Source organism: Chaetodon auriga, chromosome 23 (assembly GCF_051107435.1).
Source record: "Chaetodon auriga isolate fChaAug3 chromosome 23, fChaAug3.hap1, whole genome shotgun sequence".
Lineage (NCBI taxonomy): Eukaryota > Metazoa > Chordata > Actinopteri > Chaetodontiformes > Chaetodontidae > Chaetodon > Chaetodon auriga.
Genome location: NC_135096.1, coordinates 6,142,690 through 6,156,694, shown reverse-complemented (window position 1 = coordinate 6,156,694; position 14,005 = coordinate 6,142,690). Strand labels below are relative to the sequence as shown.

Here is a 14,005-nt window from a genome sequence, read left to right as displayed (position 1 = left end):
ATAAATATGCAAATCAATGTAAAAGTGAGTGTAAATGGAGTCATTTAAGTGTCAAGAGTCGATGTCCAAGCTCCTCTTTCGAATGAAGTCATTGTTCGGTGATATTTAACTCAAGAGTTATTTATTATCAACAAACGAAATGAGCTCATAATTGGAGAAAGCGGTTGAAGTAATTGATGAATGGCTGCCCTATACATAACATTCTTAAGCGCTACTTCCTGTTTGTTTAATTAAAGGTTACCCTGTGTCAGAAAAGACATTTTGCCTGTTTTAGATCGTTCGTCGTGGTTAAAATCATGCTAATTATGGATATTTGTCTTTGGTGCATCATATTTTAAAGCCTTTAAATCCCGAAATCCCTCTGCCTGCAGACAGAAAGTCCCCCTTCTGAAGCCCCTTCCTGACCAATGAAACCTGACACAATATGTTAATGCAAAGAGACTTTCTGAAATGCCACCAGACTGTCGCCACGTTTCATATTTCCTCTCAAATAGAAGAAGATAAAGATGTGATGTGAGGCATCTGCAGAACCAAGAGGCCACCGTGTGTCGCCCATGTCGTCTTTTTAATCAAAGGCAGAGAAGTGATTGAATGAGTTGATATTTGCTTGAAAAGCCACCTTAAGAAGCAATAAAACAAATTTAACATAATAATATGGGCTCTGTGCGTGATCACAGGTCTGCAGAGCTCTCCGCTTCGGCCTAACCAACATATTTATCTTCATATTTCTACCACAAGTTCCACAAATCAGAATATTCCCAGTTGGTGCATTTATCACGAGTTTGTTGTTTATTCTTCACCCCATTACAAAAATTGTTAATTTCATACTGCGGTGACTTTCCGTAAATAATCAGTGGAACATCTTTAATTAGAGCAGCTGAGCAGGAGGCGAGGAAGCCGAGCGGAATGGAGACGGCCGCTCTCCCCACAGCAGAGCCTGCCAGACGATGATGAGGGTTTACACTTTGTTAAGTTAATGGCAAATTACTTTTGCTGCTTGTAAGCTAATGTATTAAATTTCACTCGAAATGCCAAGACATACTTCTTCATTTGTTTTTTTCCTGGAAAATGGTGCCTGCAACCATGACTACGCTGCAAAAAAAAAAAAATCGACTTATGAAGGGATTTTGGACAAATTATTTTCAAATCTCATGTTAGATTTTCCTTGATTTTTAGTGCGGCGACCTTTTGCTCAAATAAAGCTTTAAAAAACACGACTTTAAACAAAAAAATTAACTCATGTAGACCTAAATTTCATGTATTTCCTGTGTGTCAACAGACATTTTAGTTATTTTATGTTATTTGAAACACCTTGTTGTGCTTGTTCTTCCCCTGTGACAAGTCTGATTTCCAAGTGGATTCAAGTTTCTTAAAAGCAGGAAACAGGATTATCAGAAAGCACTGAGCAGAATATAATAATAGATTTCACCGTCTGTGCCTGGCAGATATAAAGCCGTAAAGTTTGAAAGATGATACCGGGTGTGCAGGGCAGTCAGAGAGTCTGCAGGACGAATAAAAGAGGGCGTGAGTAGCAGATGATGGAGGGAGCGTTCAGGGCTCTATGTCCTCTTTCCTGAGCTTAATAGCACCTGCGGGTCCTGCCTGCCTGGTTTCAAATGCTCTGGTCAAATGGCAGAATATGAATCACATGAATCAGGGAACTTAACTGGATCTGCATCCTGAGGGAAACCTTTGTCTTCGGTCCCTTGTTCAACATACACAGAAGGACAGCACAGTTGCAAACTACACGACATGAAAAGCAAGAAGTTGTCCTGCACTCAACATCTTACTTAGAAGCATCAAAATATACCAAAATACCAAAGGAAAAGTACAGTTTCCGATTTGTGGAACTGGCTCTTTGGGACTGTAAACTGTATCAAGGAAACTGCTGTTGCATGGATTCCTGCAGCCCAAGCAATCACTCATTAATCCATCATTAATTAATTTCTGTAAATAAACGAACTCTGTGGTGCACAGATGAGAAAGATGTCGTTTAGTAAAGGGAATTTGTTGCATTTATTTCAAACCACAAATGTTTTAAAAATATTTTTTTTTGAAAAAAGAAATATTACATAACATACAGACACATACATTGTTTGTGTGCAAATACACCGACGGGGAAGATTTAGCAAGTATAGGCAGTTGTAGTGCAGATTTGTATGACACAAACACCGACATTTCTCCGAGAAAGGAGGTAGAATCTGATTCAAAGTCTTCCTCTGTGTCCGTCATGATCTCCTCGAGCCATGAGACCCCTGTGATGAGTGTCTAAGTAGGGGGTTTCCTGCACCAGTTCCACTGGGGTCCTGGTCCTCAGGGACCCAGCCACGAGGTGGTGGCAGCTGGGGAGGTTGCACTGGTTCAGCCCTTTCTCCTGTAGAGTCAGTGGGGCCTTCATCTCCATCCAACTGTTCTGTGCTGCGCCTCCTGGGTGCAGGAACTGGTGCCCCCCGGTCTCGGACTCTTCCAGGAACCCAGTCGTCCAAAACATCTCCCTCGGGACAGGGCGAATGTGGGCGGGCGGCAGCGGCTGGCTGCTCCCCTGCACTTCTGACCTCCTCGATGGTGTTCAGCATCCTCATAGGAAGCAGAGAGCGGGATGAGGAGCGTGGCGACACGTCAGAGGACTGGAGGCGACGGGCTGAGGGGTGGTTTACATCACCACTGCCCCCACCTTACATAACACAAGTATTTCAGCATTAGTTTAGTTCAGAACAATCTGAAGCGTAGTTTTTTTTTTTTTAAGCAATTCCTCACCATGACTTCTTCTTCTGAGGGCGAAGGCGGTCTCCAGATCCCCTCCAGGTTGGAGGGAGAAGTATTTTTGAGACCTGGGGATGTTTTGTTGAGGCTGGAAGAGCAGGAAGAGTGAAGGTGAGGTAGGTCGGGGGAGGGGGACAAAAATAAGGGGGGGCGATGTATTTTTAATGTCCACAAAGACAGAAACCCACCAGCTCCCGGAAACTTGCAGCACGAATGCTACGCCTGATGCTCGCATGGCGGCGAATCAGAATCTCCCTGTTTCGGCTTTCGTCGGGCAGATTGTATTTGTTGGTGTAAGCCATCGTCTGGAAAACATTGAACAGGACCGAGCAGTTTTAATGAAGGATGAAACCACATATTTATGACCAATTTTCGGTCAATTCTTAAATTATGAAATCAAAGTTGACACTGCTGTTTATGCTATCAAAGCCATACTGTCTGCGTGGCGCTGTAGTTACCTTCTGCCTGATCTTGTACATGTTCTTTGACAGGATGTCGTGCATTTTCCTCACGTCGGCGGCCAGGAACTTCCTCTTCGGTCGAGACGCCTCCTTCCGCTCGTCACTAATGGGAGGCGAGAGCAACGAAGAGTGAACGAGAGATGAAATGTTTTGTCGTCGCTGTCGACATTAAGATGGGTGGCAATTAGGAGAAAAACAGCATCATCATCATCATCAGCTGGAGGCAAATTAGATTCAGTTTCATGTATTTAAGCTGATGCAGTCATGCTGACAGCGAGCTGGTGCAGTTTCAGTATCTTCTTGGGTAATGCATCGACGAGTACATCACTGATAAGCTCATTTTTGAGTTCTGCCAAAAACCTACTCATATTAGGAAATGCAGACTTTAAAGAGGAATAATAGAGGACTAAACAGATCAGTCTGTGGTGACATACTGCAAAGAAACAATAGACGGCGCTGCGCTCAGGTCTCCCATTGGTGTGTCCAGTAACTCAATGGCGTTCTGCAGTTCCAGTTTCTTGTACAGAGACACAATGCTGGACTCGGCCCTGTTGTCTCGGATCAGGATGCGCCTCAAGACACGATCGTTGAACTTCTTAAACCTTGAAGACGAAGGAGTAAAGAAGACCAGTTTATCGAGCGTTGAGGTCTGGATGTCGATCCAGTGAAGAGACCCAAATTTCCCAAATCGGTGTATGACATAAAAGATGACTCTTTCCTGACTGAGATAAGATAGACCCTACTTGTCTTTCCAGTAATAGTGGCTCCATTGTCCACACATGTCCTCGATACCACAGACGATGTGCTCCATCACCTGCACGAAACGCCAGCATTCAAACACATGAAGAAACAATCAGACAGACTCCGCTAAAAATAAGAAGGACAAATGCAGAGGGACACTTGCCCTGGTGTGAATCTCCACGTTGATGGTGTTCAGGTCTTTGTTGGTTCTCCTGATGTTCATATATTCCACGATTGGACGGATGCTGATGCCCTGAGAAGGCAATAAAAATATAGAAAATGGGTCAAAGTGGTTGTTTTGCGGATGCCTGGCCTTTCATAGAGGCAAAGCAACACATTAAATCCACAGAAAGTGCACATTATGAACTTTTAAGCAGATCGGAGAACATAAGGAAGATTTTAAATGCCCAAATAAAAGAAATGCAATTTGCATTATTATATGTGTTTCCATTTTATGTGTACATTTACTGCATCATAATTGAATTTGACGGGAAAATGAGCCCACAGCAGAAACTATATAAGCACTTAAAATCCTCCCTGTATGCAAGCATGGTCTGCTGTTTGTCACGTGACATCACGAAGCATAAGGCTCCCAGCTGAAGGTCTCACCTGGATGAAAACAGTGAATATAATAATGGCAATTGAGGCAGTGACAAACAGGTTCTTTCTGTTGATGTTATCGGGCAACGTGAAGACCAGGGCGAAGCAAATGGCCCCCCGCAGGCCTCCGTAGGCGAGGCCAAACTGGTCCTTGAAGGTGAACTGGATGGTACGGAACGGGTTGATGATCTGGGTCAGCACCAGGATGCCTGCAAGACAAAGCGTGGAGACGAAAGCGTGGGTTGGCGATGCCGTTTGATCAAAAGGACGGAGCTTCGTCAGGGCCTCCGCGGCGCGTCTCACCAAGTCCTCTCCAGATGAAGGCGAACAGCAGCGTAAACAGGATGTAGGCCCAGTTCCACTCGTGGTCAGTCGTTATGGTGACAACGCCCAGGAAGAAGAAGATGAGGGTTTCGGAGATGGTGGCCAGCATCTTGACGACATGGCGGATGGTGGTGCAGGATCTCTGGGACACGTTCTCCTCCACGTAGTACTTCATGGTTATAGCACATGTTATAATGCTGCAGGTGGGAGAAAAAAGCTTGTTTATGACCCCACAGGTAAACCCAGATCCCATATTTTATGTAATTCCAGCTGTGTTTTACCATATTACCTGTTTGCCTCCACTCAATAGCGCCCACTGGAGGAAACACATATATGAATAAACTTCCATCTGCTTACCACTACATTCTATTGTGATATTAATCAGTAAATAAACATTCAGATAATGCTTATGAATGCTAAATAAAATGGTGAAATTAAAGCATTAATGCCCATATTTCAGATGAATTTTAACCAAACATCGAGGCTGCATCTCTCCACTGCTGCAACATGCATCCCCAAATTTTCCTTTCTTAGAGCGTCCCACGCCCTTTTCACGTGTCGCTTCAAGCTCAGAGGGTGGAGAACGAGCTGGAAGAGCAAGTTTGTCCAAGTTGCGCAAACATCTAAAGAGTGTGGAAGGTAAAGATTTGTATCTTAAAGTGCTGGACACAATATATACTGTAGCTAAAGTCAAGGAAGCAGGCCTCCAGAGGCTGCAGTCTAATCTATACTGGTAATGCACTGGGAGCCTAAGAGCAGCTCTTCTGGAAACTTTGTGCACAGTTAAAATTAAAATAAATAAATAAATAAATAACTCGAGCATCTTATTCATCCTGATTCCAGTTATTTCAGCCAACTTGTGCTCATGAGCCCATTTTTCACATGTTAGCATGATGCTATGATCTTTACACCTGTTGGCAGACTTCTGCAGTACGTGCAATACTTCCACTGCAGTACATTTCAAAAAGAGATATTTTTACTCCACTGCTTTTACTTGTAATGCAGTATTTCAGCAGTATGGTATTAATACTTGTGTTTAATACCATTTTTTTTTTTTGCTGACAACTGGCCCGCACTTACGCCAAGACACTGGAGATGGCAAAGCACTCGGCCACCAGGTACGCCAGGTAGCTGTACATGAAGACGAAGAGGGGCTCAACCGGACGGACGTTGTGGGTGAAACGTGTCGTGAACGCAGCCACGAATCCGAACAGGAGGCCAAAGAGGACGCCTCCAGCCGCCACCACGAAGAACCTGGCCACTCCCAGGAACACATCAGTGGATTCAACAATGGGCATGTCAGCCAGAAAGGAAAACATGTTGTAAAGGACCTGGAGGGAGAGAAGGACACAGAAAAGAACATCTTGGGGTAAACTGTTGCTGAATCTCTTCGGGTCAGGCTGAATATCAGACGGCGACATGATTCGTGACACTCGACAGGAAAGACTGACATTATTTTTTTTTTTAACTGCTTTTCTTTTGAAGAGCGGGTGCAGCCGGAGAGGATCAGTGATTGGGTTGAGCGTAAACCTGCCTCTCAAGTGAAACTCAACCAAAGCAAAGACTGGTTTATCAACAATGTGGAACTGGCCAGACCGGACTGAGCGAAAGCTGTCATCCCCAAGGCGAGTCTGTGTCACAATTACACACAACCTCCGCTGCTTTTTGACAAAGTTATGCTTAAAGGAATGTGTGATTGGCCGATGCAGCCCCGGAAGTCTCCTGCTTGCTGTCTCACATTCATGCAGCAGTGAGAGAGTGGAAGAATTGATTCACATAGATTTGCCCCCCTTCTCAGAGTCATAACTCGCAGATATGATTCATATATTTGCACATTCAGTGTTACTTCCACTTCGTCATCTCAGGAGGTTTACATCCATAAACGTCCATTAATCTGCTCAGTAATCACAGAAAGACGACGCTCCTGATAACTGCCGAACTTGGCCGAGAATCATCGTGTTTTAAACTTTTCTTCAGTCTCAAATAAAAGCCGGTGACCGTTGTCCGTTCATCTATGAGTACAGTGCAGCCAAGACGCTCTCATAGCTAATTCTTTTAACGGTGCTCACTTTCCAAACTGTAAATAAATACGGGCTAAGAAAATAATAATGGGTCACAAGATAAATCGAATCTCTTTGTAATAATGAAATCCAACACTATGTTTTATATCTAAGCTATAAGTGGTTGATATGGGCGCATGAGTGATGTGAATACGATGGCCTGGAGGCATTCATCATATGCACTCAAGTCACTGAAAGGGAAAATTTAAGACCAGGACGAGACTATATTTAAAATGTGAAGTGATATCATGAATGCGATATCATACTATCCATAATACTAATGGATTCTGAGGCTCATATCACCAGGATAATACTTTATCTATATCATCTAGCCCATTAGTATTCTATGAATCTATTTTTACAGATGCAGTTCACAGCAACAAGCATCCCCTGTACTCACCACAGTGACAGCATCGTTGAAGAGCCCCTCTCCAAATATGACTATATATATCTGTTCGTTGACTCCAATGTCCTCGAACACGTTGAGCGCGGCCACGGGGTCCACAGCCGAGATGATGGAGGCGAACAGCAGGTTCTCCTGCAGCGAAGTGAGCGAGACAAATAAAGCCAGTGACCAAGAGGGTTCATTAACACTGCCTTTGACCTCCTTCTCCAGGAGGTCAAAGGCAGGAAGTCAAGTTCATTTAGGATCTTTTTCGCAGACATCGCGGCTCTGAAAGTTCTCCGGTATTTAAACAATCTCTTCAATCTCTGTTCAGATTTCAATCACATGTACGATATGAGTTGACTTAAACTAAATGGATCTTGTAGTGCTCTTTGAAAAGTTTCTTCATTAATTGCTGTTTGTTTGCTCCCAACTTTTGAGCCATTTCCATCAAAGTTAAGATTTTTATTCCAGTAAATCAAAAAACAGTCTCTTGTTCTTCTTAATATTTTAAGAATTTGGACAAACATCTCTCATGTGCCCAGACACACATGATGAGTTGCCAAGTAGGTTTTTCTCAGCATTGCCTTATAGTACATTACAGTAGTGCATTTCTTAAAATTTGAGGCTCCACAGGCAGTCGAAACCTGAATACTTGCAGTGTTTGTGTTGTGCACACTGTCCGCTGAGGATGGCAGCAGAGGGGGGGCACTTTTTCCAAATTCCCTCCAAAAGCATGCATCACCACAGAGTGACACTGGTATAAGTATAATCATGACCTTTGACCTCTCAATCTGAGAAAACTCTTCCTCTCTGATACACGCACTCATGTGCTTCCTGTGACTTCAACTGACCTGCAAGTTGATATCTTGAAGTCCAAACACCTCAAACTGGCAGATGGCGAAGAGGGAAAGCCCGATGCCGATGCTGTTCCACAGAGTTCCCACCACGGCGTACCACAGCACCGTGCCGACGTTTTCGAAGAACGGCCCGGTGGGCATGAAGTAGCCGCTGTCGAGGACGATGGGTGGGAGCATGTAGAGGAAGAAGACGTTGGAGCTGAGGACAGCCGGGGGCTCCTCTTTGACCGAGTCCATGATGGCGCCGACGATGAGGCCGATGCTGATCAGGAGGCAGGACTCTGGGATCCAGATGGTGATTTTATGGTAAATGTGGAAACCTGGAGAGAAGAAAACACAATGAAGAGACTGGGCTCTGGGCTCCATTGTTGGCCTCCAGCCCGCTGTTAGACATAGCAATGCCTCTGCAATTATTCTGACAAAGATCTTATTCCTTTATGCACAAACACAAGCCTCAACACAGGCGATTCATGTAAACGTACCAATTTTAGCAAAAGAGGCCAGCAGAACCCACAGTGTAAACTCAAAGGGGACCTGGATCCGAGGGTAGTCCATCGTAAACACAGGAAGGTTGGCCCTCTCCTCATCTGGGAAGGCCTGAGGTTCATTGTGGAAAGGTTTGACATCGGGGATGTTGGTTGACGCTGCAGGTTTTGATTCCTGAAGCTCGCATTTTCCTCTAATGCAGCAAAGCAAGAGGAGCAAAAACATGCAAAAGACGCCTCTGTCAGTCCTGACTTCAAACAAAACGGAGGTCCCCATTTCCACCAGTCAACACAGAGCTCCAGTATTTCCAACGTGAGGCATAAAACACTGAAAATCTAAGTCCCACTTCATTGAAAAAGTCTGCTGTGTAGCTTCAGAAGGCTGCAGCCATTAAAAAAGACTACAATAAAAGCTGCCATTTAGGCCAAGAAATCTGAATAACTCCTTCACTGCAGTCCATTTCCAGAGTCACTCAATATAAAGGTCGCCCTTCTAAGCAGTCCTAACTGAATCTGGCCTAAAGTGCAGTTCACTTCTGGTTTCAACTGTTGCTGAACCTGCTTGTCACATCACCTGTGTGCCCTGCCTACTGGGTGGAACTCATTAGGGCAAAATGTCACTGACACAAACAGACAACAGCAAGACTGTGATGTTGGTATGTTGCTATTAGACAAGTCAACTCCTGCTCCAATCACAGCTAATCAATGTTTAAATTAGCCATAATAAACAGGCAACACAGCAGCATTTGTGCCCAGTTTGAAAGCAAGTTTTCATACCTGTGAAGAAACCTGCAATAGCACATACAATCCACAAGATGGCGAGAGAAGACAACTATAAAAATACTCTCAAAAAACGGCTCCTGTCAGTGTTATGTATAATATATTGTTGATGCTTTCATGTACTTTTGCATGTTGCTGATTGTTTTTTATTATATGGGTTGAGTGGTACTACTACTTCAGTTTTATGAACTAATTATATGTTTCATGTGTAAAATCTGGAGCTATAGCTGTAAACTAAAGACAGTAACATGGACAATATTTGTCTCTGAAATGTAATGGAGTAGAAGTAGAAATGAGGATAAAACCACAATTTTCACTTGCAGTTACGTAAAAATGACCGTTAAGGGAAGTCGTTGAGTAAATGTACTTACTTTCTGTCCACAAAGAAAAAAGGGGGATAGAAGTAACAGTTAAATTCGTGATTTTATCTGGAATATTTACTTATTTATTTATTTAGTTAGTTAGTTAGTTAGTTAGTTTTGACAGGAAATCGACGTCTTGCGTACGAGCCTGCGTGATGACGCAGATTACGTCTCACGCGGGGGGCGTGGCCAGCTGCTGTCTCTGCTACAGTTCCATCCTGGAAGAGAGCCTCACACAGTGCGGCAGTTTGAGGATACACTCCTCGTAACAGTTGACTTTTATCCAACAAACGGATCGATCGACACAACACGAAGCTGAACCGGTAAGTTATGTCTAATTACGATGAATTTTAGCTCAAAATACGTGACATAATGACGGCTAAAGCGCTAACGGCTGCGGCTTTGTTGGTGTTTATACTGGCAGCTGTAAGTTCGGAAACGGAAGCGTTAGTTTGTTCGCACGTATTGCAGTAAACAAGACAGTGTTTACTTTTATTTATGGGTCATAAATGGTAAATATGAGAAGACAGAAAGCAGTGGAGCCCAGCAGGCTAACGTCAGAGCAGGACAGGACGTGGATAAACGGCAGTGAGGACATAAAACACGTTAAATGGGATTGAATATTGGTTTAAATTGGTGTAAAGTGGATTATAATATGAAGAATGTCCTGTCAGGACATATTGTCTTCCATAAGTGGCTCCTTGAGAGTGGCAGGCGGGTCACAGACTGAGAAACACTGCTGCCGCTAGTATTACGTAACTAAGTTAGGAAAGGGTGCATTTTCCTCCCAGCCTCTGTGTGTGTGTGTGTGTGTGTGTGTGTGTGTGTGTGTGTGTGTGTGTGTGAACGAACATGAACATGCAGTATTTATTGCTATGTCATGGTTTTACATGATTATCTTCTGATATGGCAGTGAATCATCCTGTTTTGACACACACGCACAGATGCATTTGCGTCATTTTACAGTGTGAAATGACTCAAATGCTGATTCTGCTATGCGTGCGTGTGTGTGTGTGTGTGTGTGTGTGTGCGCGCGCGCATGCATGCATGCTGGATGTGTGTCTGGATGCTGACTGTGGATGTGCACAGGTGCTGACTCTGTGTGTGTGTGTGCATGTGTGCGTGTGTGTGTGTGTGTGTGTGTGTGTGTGTGTGAGTTTGCATGATGTCCACGCATTTCACCGCAGTCTCTGCTGGCCATCAGAGTGGTGTTGAGTTTCACTGTGCAGGAGTCAAGGTCAGCGTGGACGTCGCCTCAGGGCGAGCTGATGATGCTCTTTATGACCTGCTAGAAAACGAGGCCCTCGCCGTGGGTGTGCGTGCCATGCACGGGCTGCTGTGCGTGACCAAATTCAAAGACTGGCACCAGAAGTGGCTTCAGGTGGCGAGGTTCCTCTGTTCTTGTGCCAGGGAACCATTAAAATCTAGTTCTGCTTGTGTGACTTGCGGCTGCAGAGTTGTGTCAAATCTAGTTTTCGATCCCATCTCACTGGCTTTGTGGAGAGATTAGAGCTGTCTCAGGTGTCATTATGTCACTTTAGCTTGACGTTGCTTGTGTCGGCTCCATACATAGAGCAGGGGCTACATCGCGTTTCCTCAACACGGCCTGGGGCGCAGCGGCTGTGGAGATACCACATGGGGCCCACAAAGCTGTGACAGGCTTGCTCGTGTTTTACTCGTCTAGCGTCTGAAGCCAGCTGAAATTAGAGACGACGACAAAAATGAGGAAGTGGAGGAAGTGAAAAGGTGCAGCCGTCTGTACAGTGTGCGACACCTTCTACCCTTACAGCTGGGGGATCTTTGGATCTTTGTCTCCGGCAGTCGTTTAATTTGGTGCCACCGAAGTCGCTTGTCGTTGCCCTTAAACCAGCAGTTCTACAGTAATTCTGCATCTTTGCTTTGCACCATCCAGCTGCACTTTGTGTACTCCCTGACATCTGAAACAAGCCCCACTTTTTCCATTTCCCCCTTTTGCGCGTCCACATAAATCACTGCTTGTCGCTCTCTCTGCCACTCCGGCCCAAACATCATGTCACTTCTTGGCTCAGACCGGCTGCTTTAATGTAATGGCACAGCATGCAGGCAGCTGGCTTTTCATCAGGATCATTCTCGATGCAGATTTGATGTGGGAGCTGGCACTTTGAGAGATGCTGTGAATGTTTAAAAGGCCTTTTTTTCTCTTATGTTATCACAGTATCAGGGTGCTCTTGTGGCCTATTGTAGCATGTACACACGACAGTTGGGAACATTTTCCGTGTATTATATCATATATTCCATTTAACTGATTAGTTTTGATATCAATTTAAGTGCTTTATTAAGCTGACTGGACTTTTGTTTGGAGACAGGAAGAAGCTTGAAGATGTCAGCTTGGGCATATTTCATGGTTTTCTGTCATTTTCTGAAAATCAACAGGCTGATAGGCGATTACAAAATAGTCACCAGCTGCAGCTTGAAGCAGTAAATCAATCATCAAAATAGTTGCCCATCAATTCGCGGTTCAGTTCGTCAGCTCACCGTTTCATTTGTGTGGCTTTCGCTTGATTGGACAGCTTTCAGATGGGAGGTGATGGGTATTTTTTTGTCAGGTCTGCATTGATTGTGAGTGATTTGATTGGAAATTTCATGATTAGCGTTCTCTGTCTTCGTCGTGTGTGTGTGTGCGTGTGTGTGCGTGTGGTGACTCATCACACTCTCCCACTCAGCTCCAGAGGCTCCAGAAGACGCCTGTTGATTCACCCTCATCTGTGACTTCCCCTGTATCTGCCCGTCTCACTCGCTCTCACACGACATATTTACAGCGAACACGTCTGTGTGTGTGTGCGCGCTTGTCAACGTGTTACAGGTTCACTGGCGCCTTGTTGCCCGTGTGGTTTTTAAAAGATGGAGGAAGCGAAGCGTGCAGGTGACATAACGGGGAGATTCGGGTGGATAGACGCTCAGTGGGCCAGTAATGAGTTGTGTCATCCTCTTCAGCAAAATGGATCACTTCATAACCCATCGGCCTCACCGGAAAGCATGAAACTGAACGTTTGCATGAAAATGCAGATGTGGAGTTAGAAGCACATGAAGAAGAGTCAGCAAACCAGAGAATGTTCCGATTTGAGAGGCTGAAAGCGGGCAAATTAAAGGCTGATTGATTTTCCGTTGATCAGTTGTTGCTCTCGTTGAGAGCTTTAATTGAAAAAAGGGGAATTCGAGAGTTGAATCTTTGAAAATATAATGCGACGTGCCTTGAAAATAAAGCAGTTTTTATTGTTTAATATCTATGTTTTCTCCTATTATTTCTGCTTTAATTTCATTATTATGTTTATGCCCAAATTCTTTGATTATTTGCCATCACAGTAAAAGACCAATGGGATCAAAATGTGTTTTTTTTTCCCCCTCATTTATTTGTTCAAAAACGATGAGAAGAAGAAGTAATGTCCAATTAGGAACAAACACTCTGTGTTGGAGTGTTTTTTTTTTTTTTCTTCTTCTTCTTCTCTGCATCCAATTTGGCGGCATCGTGCTCAATCATTAACAGAAAGCACTCCCTCTCTCCGCGCTTTTAAGTTGTAAAACATCTCCAGACATCTGTCTTTCCCCCCCCCCCTTCTCCTCGTCAGTCGTGAGCTTGCATGTAAACACACACGCCTCACGCACTTTCACGCACAGCTCCTTTTTCTTCAGCATCTCGCGCACACACACACACACACACACGCGCACGCATGTCGTTGTGCACATGCAATCAGTGTGGATGCTCTGACTAACGGTCCACAGACACAGCGGCCTGCTGATGCTGGGCGCTCTCGTTGCAACGGTGGGATTAAATATTGATGAGCGCTGGGGGAAATGGAGAGGCATCAAAAAGAAGAGTGAAACCTGTGTGTGTGTGTGTGTGTGTGTGTGTGTGTGTGTGTGCATGCGCCCTGCCAAAGATAGGACCACCACATGGAGCATTGCAAAAAAAAACGTGATTTGTCTCCCTGAGGTTTCTGTGTACGAGCCACATCCACTGCAAAAAAAAATGTCTGTCATATGAGGCGTTTTAGTCCTGGAAATACAATCCGACTTGTTTTGCTTCGGTGCAGTTTTAAAGCTGTGATCTGTTAAGTTTTTTTGATGAAAATTGACTTAACTAGTACGAATCCTATGTTGTTCCTCTTTATGAAAAACCGCGAAACACAGGAGATAAATGTCGAGAC

The 14,005-nt window shown here is 44.4% G+C and overlaps 2 protein-coding genes across 16 annotated transcripts in view; one reads left to right on the top strand and one right to left on the bottom strand.

Annotated features, from left to right (window-relative positions):
- Positions 1–2,122: 2,122 nt before the first annotated feature.
- LOC143315966 (sodium/hydrogen exchanger 2-like) lies at positions 2,123–9,180 on the bottom strand. The gene is made up of 13 exons (XM_076723592.1): positions 8,677–9,180; positions 8,189–8,514; positions 7,350–7,487; positions 5,970–6,220; positions 4,869–5,086; positions 4,575–4,774; positions 4,129–4,218; positions 3,968–4,038; positions 3,659–3,826; positions 3,222–3,327; positions 2,952–3,068; positions 2,758–2,851; positions 2,123–2,674 (listed from the first exon to the last, which is right to left on the bottom strand). Exons 1-13 carry the CDS (start codon positions 8,954–8,956, stop codon positions 2,229–2,231), a joined length of 2,505 nt encoding a protein of 834 aa, XP_076579707.1. The 5' UTR covers positions 8,957–9,180; the 3' UTR covers positions 2,123–2,228.
- Positions 9,181–10,019: 839 nt separating this feature from the next.
- LOC143316026 (inositol polyphosphate-4-phosphatase type I A-like) overlaps positions 10,020–14,005 on the top strand; it is a 33,933-nt gene continuing 29,947 nt past the window's right edge. For all 15 annotated transcript variants that reach the window (XM_076723715.1, XM_076723713.1, XM_076723714.1 and 12 more), the window contains exon 1: positions 10,020–10,144. The gene's annotated coding sequence lies outside the window, so the exon portion shown is untranslated. The remainder of the gene's footprint in view (positions 10,145–14,005) is intronic.

Bases quoted from the DNA above. Each gene is read 5' to 3' on its own strand.
- LOC143315966 (XM_076723592.1), bottom strand. From the start codon at position 8,956: ATGGGGACCTCCGTTTTGTTTGAAGTCAGGACTGACAGAGGCGTCTTT. The intron at 4,219-4,574 runs GTGAGACCTTCA...TTGCCTTCTCAG, and splicing joins TATTCACTGTTTTCATCCAG to GGCATCAGCATCCGTCCAAT. The intron at 4,039-4,128 runs GCAAGTGTCCCT...CGTTTCGTGCAG, and splicing joins ACGTGGAGATTCACACCAGG to GTGATGGAGCACATCGTCTG.